The following is a 14,654-nucleotide window of genomic DNA, read 5'->3' as shown; positions in this document are numbered from 1 at the left end:
TGTCAACTGTTTTTTTTTATTATAATTAATTATTTCAAATGCCCAGCACAAAAAGATTAAAAAAAATATATAATATTTTTATTTAATTATTTAGTTTCATACTCATCTTTTTTCATTCTTGTTACCTTTGAATACTTTAGAGGGTTTTTTTTCATCTTTCTCTTAAAGCAACACATTAATTTTACAAAAAATTACAATTTAGGCTAAATAGTTTCATACATGCAAACTCAAAAGGAACACAGAAATAATCCAACAAAAATATGAATACATATTTAAGCCAAAGCCCTCTGTTCATGTAAACTCATAAGAATACTGCCATCTAGTGGACAGTTTCTACTGTCAAAAATATATTCCAAAAAACCTTCCAGACTAACATGGCTCCACTAATAGTTTTTTTTTTTTTTTACATTATGTTTGTTGTTATCTAGTAATCAATCTCTATAACTTGGCTATAATCAAATGTTTAGCATGAATACAAGAAATCCAAAAACAAAAACACAAAAAACTCTTCATAAATAGTTAGTTATAAAGAACATGTGAGTATAAATTTAAATAACTTAAATTGTTGCTGACCATAAGAAATAACATGCAGCATGTTGGTGAGATAATTTGAACACGGAGCTGAAAAACTAATGTTACGCATTTCTGACTCTGTTTGTCTCCACTTCCTGTTATGGAAACAACATTCAAATGCTTTAAAATTTTGTGGAAGAATTTGGTTACAAATGCAAACAGCTTTCTTTTTTCATATCAAACAGGTTGTTAGTTTGTAAAATGTCACATTAACGGTGGAAAAAGACGTGGAGTAATTTACTTTCAATCGGCCTGAGTAACATTTAGGATTTTGTTAGATTCTTATCAAACTAAAATCTTCTGTCCTTCCAAACTCAGGGCAAAAGTTCAACATTGCTGAAGTGCCCATTTAAAAAATAAAATAAAATAATTTAATGCTATGCTTCTCTGACAGAGGTTCAGATCGAACAGAAATTATTCTCACTCAATGCTGTCAAGTACATAACCTATGTAAATTACTGCAACGTTCTAGGAATTTACATATCTGTTGCTATTTGTGTCCTCAAGTTGACCTAGTTTGGTGCAGCTTCACATTCTGAAAGAGTTATGAATTTCCATTCTCTGAGAAAATAAGAGATGAATTCATCCTTTCATCAAATGAACAGCATTAAGTTGTTCTTTGATTAAACCACCAAGAAATTTAAACCCACATTTATGACTTCTGAATCATTCTGTCCCCACAAGATTACTGCTGTACCAACATTTAAAGATGCAGTATGTAACTTTTATACTTTTTTTTTTTTTTTAGATATTTTAAAAAAATGTCACTATGACAGTATAATGAGACAGATAATCTGTGGTAACTCTGGGGCCGCTGTAGAGAGCCATGTGCTCAGGTGGAAGAAACTGTTGATAGGAAAACTATTAGTAATGCACTCCATAAATCATAACTTTATGTTAGAGTGGCAAGTCCTGTTTGCAGCTAGCCCCAAGTCATGTTGTAGACTCTGTCAACATGCTGAATGAGGAGCTAAGATTCACTTAGTGGTAAAGTTCCTAAAATAAATAGCCTTTTCAATAGCATTTTAATTTATTGTCAAAGGCCAGAGCAAAGGTAACCGAGAATGAATACCATGACTTGAAAATTGATGTTTGTATATGTTCTTAGTGAAATTCGACTGAGTTTGAGAAATTTCACAAAGAAGTTTAGAGACATAAACCAAAACACTTGCAGCTGTAACTGATAGAAAGGCTGGATTACAAATCTAGACATCACTATTCAGATCTCCATTTGTTGGAAAATGTTTATTCTACTTCACAATCTGTTTCGTCTTTGTCACATAAATCCCAACAAAATGTGTATCAGGGACTCTGACACGGCTCATCTGAAAAAATGCCTTTATCTGGACTCATCTGGTAATAAAACTGGATTAGTTCATCCATGGAAAAATAATATGCTTCACCTCAAACTTCAGTAATATGGGAGATCTTCTTCAGCGAAGTGCCAGGCTACATTCACACATACCAGAGAAAATCAACTCAGTCAAAATTCAAACATGTTTCTTATCCTGAGCTTTGAATATTCCACTTTTACCTCTGGGTGTAATATGTTGAGATCATGTGCAACACGAAACTAAATAGCTCGTATTTATTTTCATAATGATTTTCGATCCAAAGATAAGTCGTACACTGCAGACATTGTTCAGCGAAGCGGAGCCGTGTTTTAGTCCCATGAAGCAGGTGGCGGTTCACTCTGCATATGAGTCAGTTCCCAGCTTTCTCTTCTGCATTTCCTCTCCTTCTCACGTCGGAGGCAGATGCTCTGATGACAGATAACATGCAAATGGATTGAGTCCTGTAGAAGAAAGGAGAAGTTGAAACGATAATTTAAAAAAACCCCAAAAGATCAGAAACGGTCACAGATCTGACTTCCTGAGGAGAAGTTTTAGGCCAATGTTAGTTTCAGTTCAAGCAGTTTTGAACTCCACAATGAGGATATATTTTACAACTATTGTCTGGTTGCTGACAGGTAAGAGCATTTATTTATTTTTTTTTACATTATAAAGTGATTTGGGACTTAGACGTGTAAAGTGTGTGAAAATTAAATTACTTTTGGTGAATTTTTTATGACAGTCAGTGGAGATTTACCTGTAGAGAAGGAAAATGATGAAGCTTCTCTCAACACTGCTGTTTATTGGTCACACTGTAAGTACATTGGTCATAAAACATGCTTTGAAATGTCTTTAAAAATGGTATCAGGAGCAAAACAGAAATTAAGAAGAAACAATGTGCTTAAGAATACAATTGTGTTACATTTATTGTCTTTTCACTGCTTTGTATTTCAGCAACAGTAGAAAAATGGTGCGTCAGCGCTTACAGTTACTGAAAACAACAAAACATAGACAGATTTAAGCGCAGTAATGTATTTTACTCAGACACGCCAAGAATAATATTTAGCTGTCACGGTAATGCCTTATTTTGAATCATAAATGGCTAAATGTTATCAGTCAGCTTAAAACAAACCAAAACGTGCCTTTAATAAACATAAGCGATCATAACTGTACTCTTTAATTCTCCCAAAGGCAACAGTGCAACAGTGGAGCAAACAGCACACACTGGAGAGTCTGTTTCCATCACCTGCAAATATTCACAAGCCACTAAAAACGGCATCAAACACTTCTGCAGAGTCGACGGAAACTTCAGCTGCACAATGATGATTTCAGCGCAGCATTCAAACTACACAAAACGGGAAAAGATTTCCCTCAGCGTTGATAAACAGCGAGGATTGTTCGAGGTGAACATCTTCACGGTGACTCAGGAGGATTTGGGCAAATACCGGTGTGGCTTGGAAGAAAACGGTATAATCACTTGTTTACAGGAAGTCTTCCTCCGTGTTCTGAGTGAGTACTGATCTAAATTAGTGGATCGCTGTTTAAGAAATTATCAATATGATGCGGCCTTATAAAAACAGAGTACATAGGGTTACTCTGAAGTTATGAGATCTGAAAAATCTACAAATAACATTAGACTAATAATAATGTATCAGGTTAAAATGGTGCTCAGCAGTTCATCCTCCAACACTTGACTTAATGTGGTTGAGAAAGCTATAAAACGTGTCAAATAGGCCATCTAAAATGCTCAAACAGTGTTTGTTTTTAAGCATCCATCTGAAATCTGGCTTTTTGCAGACATTTTTGCGCAGTGAAGCTTGCTGCCATGCTAGCTTAATATTGATACATTCTCCCTGGGTTTTGATAGGGCTTGTTGATAGTTTGGCTGGCAACATAATTTCTATCAGGGTCCAGCTGAATTATGCATAGATAAAACTAACAAAAAAAAAATCCACTTTATAAATTTGGTACAAGTCACGTAACACAGATAGGTTGTTGCAACCACAGCCTCCTTTTCACTGTTAATGTTGTAAAGGGTGGAAAAAATACTTAAGACCCCTTGAAACCAGAGCTGTTTGTTTTGGAGCCGTTATATGTTTCTTCACATATTTACTTCTATGAGTTAAGTTTTTTTTTTTAACATGGGCTATTTTACATTTTTACATCAAGTAATGCTTCTTATGCTTTTTGTAACTTATACTTTGTTGCTGTTCAGACCCGGTTACAGTCCCAACCTACGCCAGAAAGGGAGAGTCACCACCTCAACCTGAGCAGATTATACCACCACAAACACGAGTGAGGATTGACAGAAATTCTGATTGTGGCTCCGATTGTGGTTCTGATTCTGGTTCTGGGAAGAAACAACAGCTATTTGTTTCCACCCTTACATGTAAGTGCCTCCTTTATCATTTTTGCATACATTTTATAAACTGGAAAACTTGGATATTTAAGACAGTACTTTAAGTGGTAATAAGTTTATAATATTACAAAACAATTAACAAAAGTATAAACTTGATTCTATTAATTATATTTTTGTATATTTTTAACAATACTGCAGCATGAATATGTGTTTTCATTACTATATAGAATGAAACTATAAAATGGAGGAAAACTTTCCGATGTTGTTTGCTGCTCTCTGTGTTTTGAACCCATTACTTTCATCCTTGGCTCAAATCAAAAGCTCACAATTAGTAGATTCAAATGATGACTTCTAAGTTAATGTTGTAAGGATCATTAATGCCTCTTGCAGATAAAGTAATTTTGAATTTACCAACATTTACCAACATCTTTCTTCTGACAGAAAGCAATATTAACATTTTGAGTACTGACACTGTGAAGAGAACTAAAGATTAGAAAGATCAGATGTCAAAGACTTGAAGTTTATCACCAAAGTTAAATTCTTCACAACAGAAACTTATAAAAACCTGATCAGCAACTACGGGAAATGTTTTACTGCTGTCAAGACAGTAAGGATTCTGTTTATTTCATCATAATAAAATAAAGAAGTGTTGAATTAAATTGAACGGATAAAACTTTATTTTTCAGTAAATTACAGTCACTCTACCTACATACCTAATTCCCTATCAGATATGCAACATGCCTAGGTCAGTCTCTCTGCTTGATTGAAATTAATATGGACTTACACGGTCATAATGTATCAGTAAAGATACACAGCTATCATCACTTTAAGCAAAATCCTAGAAAGAACATAATTGGGATGTTTTTTCTTAAGAGCTAGTGATTTATTCTGGAGGGACCAGTCATTCTGATACGTTGCCCTGTCACGACTGCCCAGAATAACGCCAAGACGGATCTAGTGAGCCTCTCCTTACCAGTTCGTCCCAATGTTCCCCGTTTCTGTAGGGCACAACAAGAATGCTGTGAAGTGCAAATTTAGCATCACCTTATCGTGAGCCAGCTGGTGGAATTGATCAAATACTGTCACGGCTTTGCTTAAATCTGTTAGAAATATAAAATAAGAATAGAATATTGTCAATCTATCTTTCAATTGTTGGTTTTAAAAACGTGTATAAATCACCAAATGGTTGATAAAAAAAAAAAAGAAAAAAAAAAACTCCTCTGGCCCAATTTCATACAATTTCATGGAACTACCACCACTGCAAAGGTATGAAATGTCAAAGAGGCAAAACACAGAGAAAAATCCCACCTGTCTGCATAAAGGTGGTGAATAAGCTTAGTGATTTTGTCCAGTCTTTATAATATATTTTTGCAAGGTAATCCAAAACTGCCACTGTACTTGCATGTTTTGTAACCAATTGAGGGCATACAAGTAGGATAAGGTAAATATGAGTGGCAAACATATGAGCAAGCCAACAAAATGAAAACGTTTTAGCAAAATCTGAATTGACTAGAAAAAGATGACTAAAGATCGTCTTTGTTTCTGTTTATTTGCATTGTAACTCTATGTCTGTTATTTGTGATTAGCTCATTTAGGTGATGGACAAAAAAAACAACCACCACAACCAGGTAATAATAAATAATAATAATAATCAATTTAATTTATAGCGCACTTTTCATTAATAAAAATCTCGAAGTGCTACATGGTGCAGCTAAAAACAGATAAAATCAACAATCAAAAACAATTTAAAAAAAGACAGTCATTTAAAAGTGAATAAGGCTTGTCTACAAAGAAAAGTTTTCAAGCCAGTTTTAAAATCGGACAATAATTGCGGGGCTCTCAAATAGTCCGGGAGAGAGTTCCATAGACGAGGAGCAGCCACAGCAAATGCTCCATCACCCATAGTCCTTAGTCTTGATCGAGGAAGGTGGAGAAGATTACAGGCTTGGGATCGTAAGGGTCTAGAAGTTGAATGTGAAGTAAGGAGGTCCTTCAGGTAATCTGGTGAGGTTCCATATAGACAGTGATGGGTGATAAGTGCAATTTTATACTGAATCCTATAAGTTACAGGAACCCAGTGAAGCTCGTAAAGAGTAGGTGTGATGTGATCAAATTTACGAGCTCTCACTGGGATCCTGGCAGCACTGTTTTTAATGTACTGAAGCCTCTGAAGGTGTTTTCTGTGGACTCCAATAAACAGCGAGTTACAGTAGTCGAGCCTGGAGGAGACAAAGGCGTAGATGAGGGTCTCAGCATCAGAATAGGAGAGAGATGAACGAATTTTGGAAATATTGCGAAGATGAAAAAAACAGGTTTTAAACAGGTGCTTAATGTGATTTTCAAATGTGAGATGGGAGTCCATTCGAACTCCAAGGTTTGTAACAACGGAGGAAATGGGAATGTCTTGTCCAGAGAATGAAATACTCGTCAGAGTCGAGGATTGAACCTGGTGAGGCGTTCCGATCAGTATGGTCTCGGTTTTGGAACAGTTCAACTGAAGAAAGTTATGGTTCATCCAAGTCTTAATCTCCTCCAGGCAGGACATTAGTGCAGTAAGTGTAGGTGAAGTAGAAGATGATCCCGTTCTAATGTAAAGTTGCAAATCGTCCGCATAACAGTGAAATGAAATGTTATGCCGATTAATGATTTTACCTAAGGCAGCAAGTAAAGAGAGAAAAGCATAGGCCCTAGAACTGACCCCTGCGGGACACCACAGGACACACTAACGGCCTGGGACTTGGAGTTGCCAGGGCAGACACAATCCAGCCTATTAGAAAGAAAAGATTGAAACCAATCCAGGACAGATTCACCGAGACCGACTTCCACATGCAGACGATGTAGGAGAATGTTATGGTTCACAGTGTCAAATGCAGCAGTGAGATCAAGGAGGACAAGAATGGAAGTGCAGCCAGTATCAGCAGCCATGAGAACATCATTTGTAACTGTTAGCAGGGCAGTCTCAGTACTATGAACAGGACGGAACCCAGATTGAAAACAGAGAATTTCTTTGAAGGTGGCGCTGGAGTTGGGCAGCAACTGCCTTTTCCAGCACTTTAGAAAGAAAAGGAAGATGAGAAATAGGATGATAATTGGAAAAGGAATCAGGATCCACAGTGGGGTTTTTTTTAGAAGGGGTTTGATGATGGCAGTTTTAAGAGACAGAGGGACATGGCCGGATTTCAGGGATTTATTTAGAATTTCAGTAATTAATGGGCTTATTAATTACGATTTTATTTTTTAAGTGAGGAGGGAAAAGGATCAAGTGCACAGAAAGAGGGTTTCATTCCCTTAAGGAAGGTCTCTACCTCGCTTAGAGCAACGTCATCAAAGCAGTTCAACCCAAAAGGCACAGAAGCAGGGGCCAGTCGGGAATCGGAGACACCAGGAAACTGAGATCTGATCGAGTTTACTTTGTTTTTGAAAAATGACAGAAACAGATTGCATTGTTGAGTCATATCTTCAGCATAGATTTATTTGTGGGGATTAAGGAGGTGATGTATTGTAGAAAAAAGTTGCTTAGAGTTTCCTGGACAGCTATTGATAAGGTTGGAATAGTACTGATATCGCGCTTTCCTGAGGGAAAAAGCATACGCTTTCTGATGTTCCCTGTATGCCTGTTTATGAACAGAGAGACCCGATTTTTTTGCACGTCTCTCGATGGCACGACCAGCGGTTTTCATATTCCGCAGCTCATTAGTATACCAAAGGGCTGAACGGGAGAAAGACACCAGTCTCCACTTAAGAGGAGCATGGAGCTCCAAAAGCTCCTGGAGAGATTAATTGTAATAGTAAAGTGATAGGTGAAGAAAGATTTGTTATTGCTCTACAAAAATGTGTGCTTGCACTGTAACGCTGTCTGCTAATTGTATTTGTCTCTTTTAAATGGTGAACGAGAAAACAAAGAACTGACATCAAGTAGAGAAGGATTTACTACTGCACTACAAAAACATTTTGAAATTGTTTGTTAGCGCTGTAACTCTGTGTCTGTTAATTGTACGTATCTCTTTTGCATGGTGAACTTGAAAACCAAGCACCACCACCAGGTAAAGAAGGATTTACTATTGCTCTACAAAAACATTTTAAAATAATTTTTAAAATGATTTTAAAATGTTTGTGTATGTTTACGCTGTAACTCTCTGTCTGTTAATTGTACGTATCTCTTTTACATGGTGAACTTGAAAACCAAGCACCACCACCAGGTAAAGAAGGATTTGCTATTGCTCTACAAAAACATTTTAAAATAATTTTTAAAATGATTTTAAAATGTTTGTGTATGTTTACGCTGTAACTCTCTGTCTGTTAATTGTACGTATCTCTTTTACATGGTGAACTTGAAAACCAAGCACCACCACCAGGTAAAGAAGGATTTGCTATTGCTCTACAAAAACATTTTAAAATAATTTTTAAAATGATTTTAAAATGTTTGTGTATGTTTACGCTGTAACTCTCTGTCTGTTAATTGTACGTATCTCTTTTACATGGTGAACTTGAAAACCAAGCACCACCACCAGGTAAAGAAGGATTTGCTATTGCTCTACAAAAACATTTTAAAATCATTTTTAAAATGATTTTAAAATGTTTGTGTATGTTTACGCGGTAACTCTCTGTCTGTTCATTGTGCTTATCTCTTTTACATGGTGAACAAGAAAACAAAGATAAAGAAGGATTTACTGTGGCTCTACAAAATCATTTTGAAATTGTTTTTTGTTGATGCTGTAACTCTGTGTTTTCTGCTGATTGTACTTATCTCTTTTAGATGGTGAACATGAAAACCAAGAAACAACACCAGGTAAAGAAAGATTTGCTATTGGTCTACAAAAACATTTTAATTTTTATCATTTTAAAATGATTTTAAAAACATTTTTAAATGATTTTTAAAACATTTCAAAATCATTTTTAGAATGATTTTTAAATGTTTGTGTGTTTGCGCTTAAACATTGTCTTCTAATTGTACTTATCTCTTTTACATGGTGAACATGAAAACCAAGAACCAACACCAGGTAAAGAAAGATTTACTATTGCTCTACAAAAACATTTTAAAATGTCTTGTTTGTTGACTCTGTAACTCTGTGTCTGTTAATTGTACTTATCTCTTTTACATGGTGAACAAGAAAACCAAGCACAAACACCAGGTAAAGAAAGATTTGTTACTGCTCTACAAAAATATTTTAAAATCATTTTTAAAATGATGTTAAAATCATTTTTAGAATGATTTTTAAATGTTTATGTGTGTTTGCGCTGAAACATTGTCTTCTAATTGTACTTATCTCTTTTACATGGTGAACTTGAAAACCAAGCACCACCACCAGGTAAAGAAAGATTTACTATTGCTCTACAAAAACATTTTAAAATGTCTTGTTTGTTGACTCTGTAACTCTGTGTCTGTTAATTGTACTTATCTCTTTTACATGGTGAACAAGAAAACCAAGCACAAACACCAGGTAAAGAAAGATTTGTTACTGCTCTACAAAAATATTTTAAAATCATTTTTAAAATGATGTTAAAATCATTTTTAGAATGATTTTTAAATGTTTATGTGTGTTTGCGCTGAAACATTGTCTTCTAACTGTACTTATCTCTTTTACATGGTGAACTTGAAAACCAAGCACCACCACCAGGTAAAGAAGGATTTACTATTGCTCTACAAAAACATTTTAAAATCATTTTTAAAATGATTTTAAAATGTTTGTGTATGTTTACGCTGTAACTTTCTGTCTGTTCATTGTGCTTATCTCTTTTACATGGTGAACAAGAAAACAAAGGTAAAGAAGGATTTACTATTGCTCTACAAAAACATTTTAAAATTATTTTTAAAATGATTTTAAAATGTTTGTGTATGTTTACGCTGTAACTTTCTGTCTGTTCATTGTGCTTATCTCTTTTACATGGTGAACAAGAAAACAGAGGTAAAGAAGGATTTACTATTGCTCTACAAAAACATTTTGAAATTTCTTGTATGTTGACGCTGTAACTCTGTGTCTGTTATCTCTTTAAAATGGTGAACGTGAAAGGAGCAGAATAAAATCGTTGTATAGGCAGAATCTCAACGCTGAACAGTTCCTAGGAGTTTTCACTGTAGCATGACGTCTTGAAAAGACGAATTGTTAATTTACCCAAATTAATGTTGTGTTCCTGCTGTTTGTTTTGTTTGTAGGAATGATTGCTGGCATTGTGTGCGGTGTCGTGATCGTGGTGGTGCTTGCAGTTGTCTTAATACTGTGCAGACGGAAACTCTGCAACAGACGAGGTCAGGTGTGGCTGTGTAAAAAAATACAAACACTGTTCAAATTCAATTGCAATCATAAGCATGGTTTTTCATTTAGCAGTTTGGCAACTTAAAACTCAGATTTTGCCCCTATAAATTCATGAAAACTGACTGTGTGACAAGTTATTTGCACAGACGTAAAATATACCAAACAAAACATAAATATCCTGAAGTTATATTTAAATATTCACTATTTTTGCATGTTGTGCTTTAGGGGAAACATCGGAGCCGGAGATAAACACAGTACAAAGCGTAGAGGTCTGTATTTGTGTCTCATTTACATTTGATAACAACAGGAGAGTCTTTCTCGTCTCTACTCTGGAACTCGTCCTAATTGTTGTTCTGTTTTCCAGAAAAACGACGGAGATCACCAATATGACGAGATACAGACGCAGAACAAAGAAGCAAACACAGTCTGCACTCTTTATTCCACAGTGAACCCACCTGCAGACCAGCTGCACTACGCCAGCGTCAATATCGAGGGCGGAGAGCCCACCACTGGTAGTGATCAAAATGCCTCTGCACACCCTCCAGCACAGACCACTCTCTACTCTACTGTTGCAAAGCTCGGAGAATAGAGTAGCCAAACTTCCTGTGTGTTTTTTCTGAAACATGTTGCAGAGAATTTGATCTTTTTCTGGGTAGTGGCGTCCCCAAGGGGTGGCCTGGAGGAGGCATGGCCTCCACTTGAAAAATGCCGAAAAATGTAGTTTATGTCATTGCAAGGCATACAGAGTTATCTTCTTCAATGAAGACATAAATGTAAACAGGCATAGTAAATAATTAAATGAAATTCTATATTTTCTGTAGCTGTGACTCCCTAAAATGGGCACCCCATGAGAATTTTCAGGGGTGCCAATGAGACATGGAGAAAGGGCGGTTCAAACTGCTGCAAGGATTTTAAAGAAGGAACGTCTTGCATCAGGGAACCTTTTTGTTTTGTTTTTTTTTGTTACTCCTTACAAGCTGCCAGGAGCATCAGCTCCAGCCACTTGTGAGGGGCGGAGAATCTAGAGGAGGGTGAATCCAGAACTGTGTCCAGCTGAGCTTGAAACCTATTGTGTTACTGCTACTTCAAGAGGCCGCTGAATGTATCGTCTGCAGACTTTATGGGATGGTGGACTTGCAGCCATGAGGTGCTAGGGAACAATGGGAAATGTAGGCTGCCACTGGAATGGACATGCTGATTCTTTTTTTGCCTGTGAATAAGTGGAACTCTGCAGGTCTGGAGTCGGAACTGCATTTGGAGATTTTATTTAACTTTTTATTTGACTAATTTCATACATTAATGTCTATTTTCTGGCTTTTTTAAACTTGATTTTAGGTACATTGTTTGACTTTTATCAAATATTGTACCAGAATTAAAAGCAAATGTTCCTACAGAAATATTTTCCCCTTGTTTTACATGTTGTACTCTGAACCTGAGTTTCATAAATCACACTGAATTACAACTGGAAAAGAATATGTTAGTATCTTATTTTTAAGAAAAAAAATGTATTTGATTACCCAGGACATATATTCTTAACAAGACTGAAATCACAACCCTCCATAATAAATTACACAGAATTTGCAACATAATATTAATGTGTAACACTGTGAGCTGGATTTTTTGTTTACATTTTTTTATTGATTTTATTTTAGATTTCCTGCAATGTTTGGGATAATTTCTCCGGCCATTTTCAGCATTTTATATTATATTTTACCCTTTATAAATTAGAAGATATAATCACTCGTTTTCATTTTTTTTTTACCTAGCATTCCAGGTTTTAGGCATTAATATTTTATGACAAATAAGTACTGTACCGTTTTTCTGTGTTGTTGTTCTACAGCGCCATCTTGTGGATAGTTGTGGAATTATTAATGACGGATCTTTCTCTGCCGTCCTCTCCGCTCGCATCTCTTCTTATGCAGTCTGGCCTCATCTGTTATTGCACACAAATACTTTGGCAGATACAATTTACAAAAATTACAACAACGTAATTAGCGTTTAAAAATACCGGTTTCACTTTGTACCGTTTTAATTGCGTAATGAATGTGACGTTTAGAATATGTAAAAGCCATCCATCCATCCATCCATCCATCCATCCATCCATCCATCCATCCATCCATCCATCCATCCATCCATCCATCCATCCATCCATCCATCCATCCATCCATCCATCCATCCATCCATCCATCCATCCATTTTCTGTACACCCTTGTTCCTTAGTGGGGTCAGGAGGAGCTGGTGCCCATCTTCAGCTAACGTTCCGGGCGAGAGGCGGGGTCACCCTGGACAGGTCACCAGTCTGTCGCAGGGCGTAAACGACTTCCTGTCTCATTAAGTATACAAACTTTCGTCCGTTCAGTCTACCGCTGTTAGAATAGACGAACAACGCCACCAAGTATGTGTCTTACGTGTCTTACCCTGACATGTATAATTAGCCTGTTAGAAATTAGAAAGATGAGAAAAGCAGCTATGTACAGTAATGTTTACCTGTTAGCCAGCATTTGGTTTTTCAGTTAATCTTTCCCAAAGTGAAGGAGTAAATAAACTAAATGCTCACTCTGAAAGAGGGAAGTTGAAGTGATCCACTTTTCTGAATTTAGAGTGGATTGTAGAAGTCAGTTTTGTTTTATAGAGACCAGTAGAGACATGGTTAAAATAATCTGATATACTGAAAATAAACGCATGAGGTTTTCAATGAGTTTTTATGTGGTAAGAAACTTTTAATCGCTTCTCGGCCTTTTGGCTAAGACAGTGGTCCCCTCCATTAGGCGGTGACAGCGGTGACTTGGCTGTTACCACTGATTTAGAGGTTCATTAAATTTTGTCCCTGGTTGAGATATTGATTGCTGAACAGTGGAAAATGTCTCCTCCTTTTAGTTTTGTATATTCTTGTGTACCTGGTTTTAGTTATTTATTGGTTCTTAATAAAAGTTTTAGCCTTTAACTGGTGGTGCCTCCTCCATGGCGGCTACCCATGCCGGCATGCGGAGGCACCACAGTGTTTGATTTTTATTCAAGGAACAAGGTAAGTCAACAGGAATGTCGAGATTGGATTTATCAAGAAAATTGACTCGGCAAACACTGAAGTTTCAGCCAGATGACCTGAATTGTATCCTGACCCTGCCTTTCAACAGAGGATACGACATAAGTTTTTGCTCTGATGCTTTATTGAAAGAATTTTTGCCCTGGTGAAAAATGTATATACTAAGTATGTTAAATTTTAACATACTTGAACATACTTTAAGTCAGACTAATCATGAGTATACTTCAAGTTCACTTAGGATTAGTTAACTTAAAGTGTGACATTTTGCTGAAGCACATTGTGCTTTCAATGCATATATTAAAAGCACAATGTAAAATATCTTCTAAATATACACTTGGATAAGTGTATATTTACACTTATCCAAGTGTAAATATGGATACACTTATCCATATTTACACTTATCCATATTTACACTTGGATAAGTGTAAATATACAATTTTGGATAAGTGTATATTTACACTTGGGAAAATACATATTTTGTTCACTTAAAGTATACTTTTATGTAATATATTTCTCAAAAGTGTATTTTGGTACAATTATATTTAAGTATGTTTAAAGTTAATATGTCAAAATTGGTACAAGCATACTTTTAGTATACTTCGTATATATTTATAGGTAGTACACTTAATACTTAGTATATTTATAATGTACTTGCACAAATGTAAGTACATTTGAAATATACTAAAGTATTTTTTCCCACTAGGGTAGTCAGAAAGCGTCAAAGCAGATGCTTATAATAAAATTCTGCCAAGTCTAAATAAACATTTTGGGTATTCAGAATGTCATTATATCTTTGTTAAAATAAATATTTAATACAAACTCTTATTTACTCTTATTAGGTATTTTAGTTTAGATATCCACAACTTTCTGTCATAAGAATCAGATCAGATATAAAAATATAACACATTTCCAGATAGCTCATATAATTTTAAAAATCTAAAAAATAAATAAATCAGTGCAAATGGTAAAAAAGTGACCAAATTAATAAATGGAATGATAACAAAGTAGTTACAAATATCAAAATAATTTGAAAAAAAGAAAACACGCGAGTATTAATTGACTTCATTCACTGTTTATAGTTTTTGAAGCGATAA

At 35.5% G+C, this 14,654-nt stretch overlaps 1 protein-coding gene across 1 annotated transcript; it reads left to right on the top strand.

Moving 5' to 3' along the window:
• The first annotated feature begins 152 nt into the window (after positions 1–152).
• LOC103462419 (uncharacterized) lies at positions 153–12,106 on the top strand. Its single transcript, XM_081612441.1, has 7 exons — positions 153–2,542; positions 2,647–2,718; positions 3,096–3,413; positions 4,120–4,293; positions 10,373–10,510; positions 10,743–10,786; positions 10,882–12,106. The coding sequence occupies exons 1-7, from the start codon at positions 2,467–2,469 to the stop codon at positions 11,104–11,106; spliced, it is 1,047 nt and encodes a 348-aa protein (XP_081468567.1). The 5' UTR covers positions 153–2,466; the 3' UTR covers positions 11,107–12,106.
• The last annotated feature ends 2,548 nt before the right edge of the window (positions 12,107–14,654 follow it).

The sequence above is a fragment of the Poecilia reticulata genome, chromosome 1, assembly GCF_904066995.2.
Source record: "Poecilia reticulata chromosome 1, P_reticulata-male-v2, whole genome shotgun sequence".
In the NCBI taxonomy this organism is placed as follows: domain Eukaryota; kingdom Metazoa; phylum Chordata; class Actinopteri; order Cyprinodontiformes; family Poeciliidae; genus Poecilia; species Poecilia reticulata.
This window is presented reverse-complemented; position numbering and strand designations above follow the sequence as displayed.

Excerpts from the sequence above, each read along its gene's own strand:
- LOC103462419 (XM_081612441.1), top strand. The coding sequence starts at position 2,467 with ATGTTAGTTTCAGTTCAAGCAGTTTTGAACTCCACAATGAGGATATAT. Across the intron at positions 2,543-2,646 it reads TATTGTCTGGTTGCTGACAG|TCAGTGGAGATTTACCTGTA; the intron begins GTAAGAGCATTT and ends TTTTTATGACAG. Across the intron at positions 2,719-3,095 it reads TGCTGTTTATTGGTCACACT|GCAACAGTGCAACAGTGGAG; the intron begins GTAAGTACATTG and ends ATTCTCCCAAAG.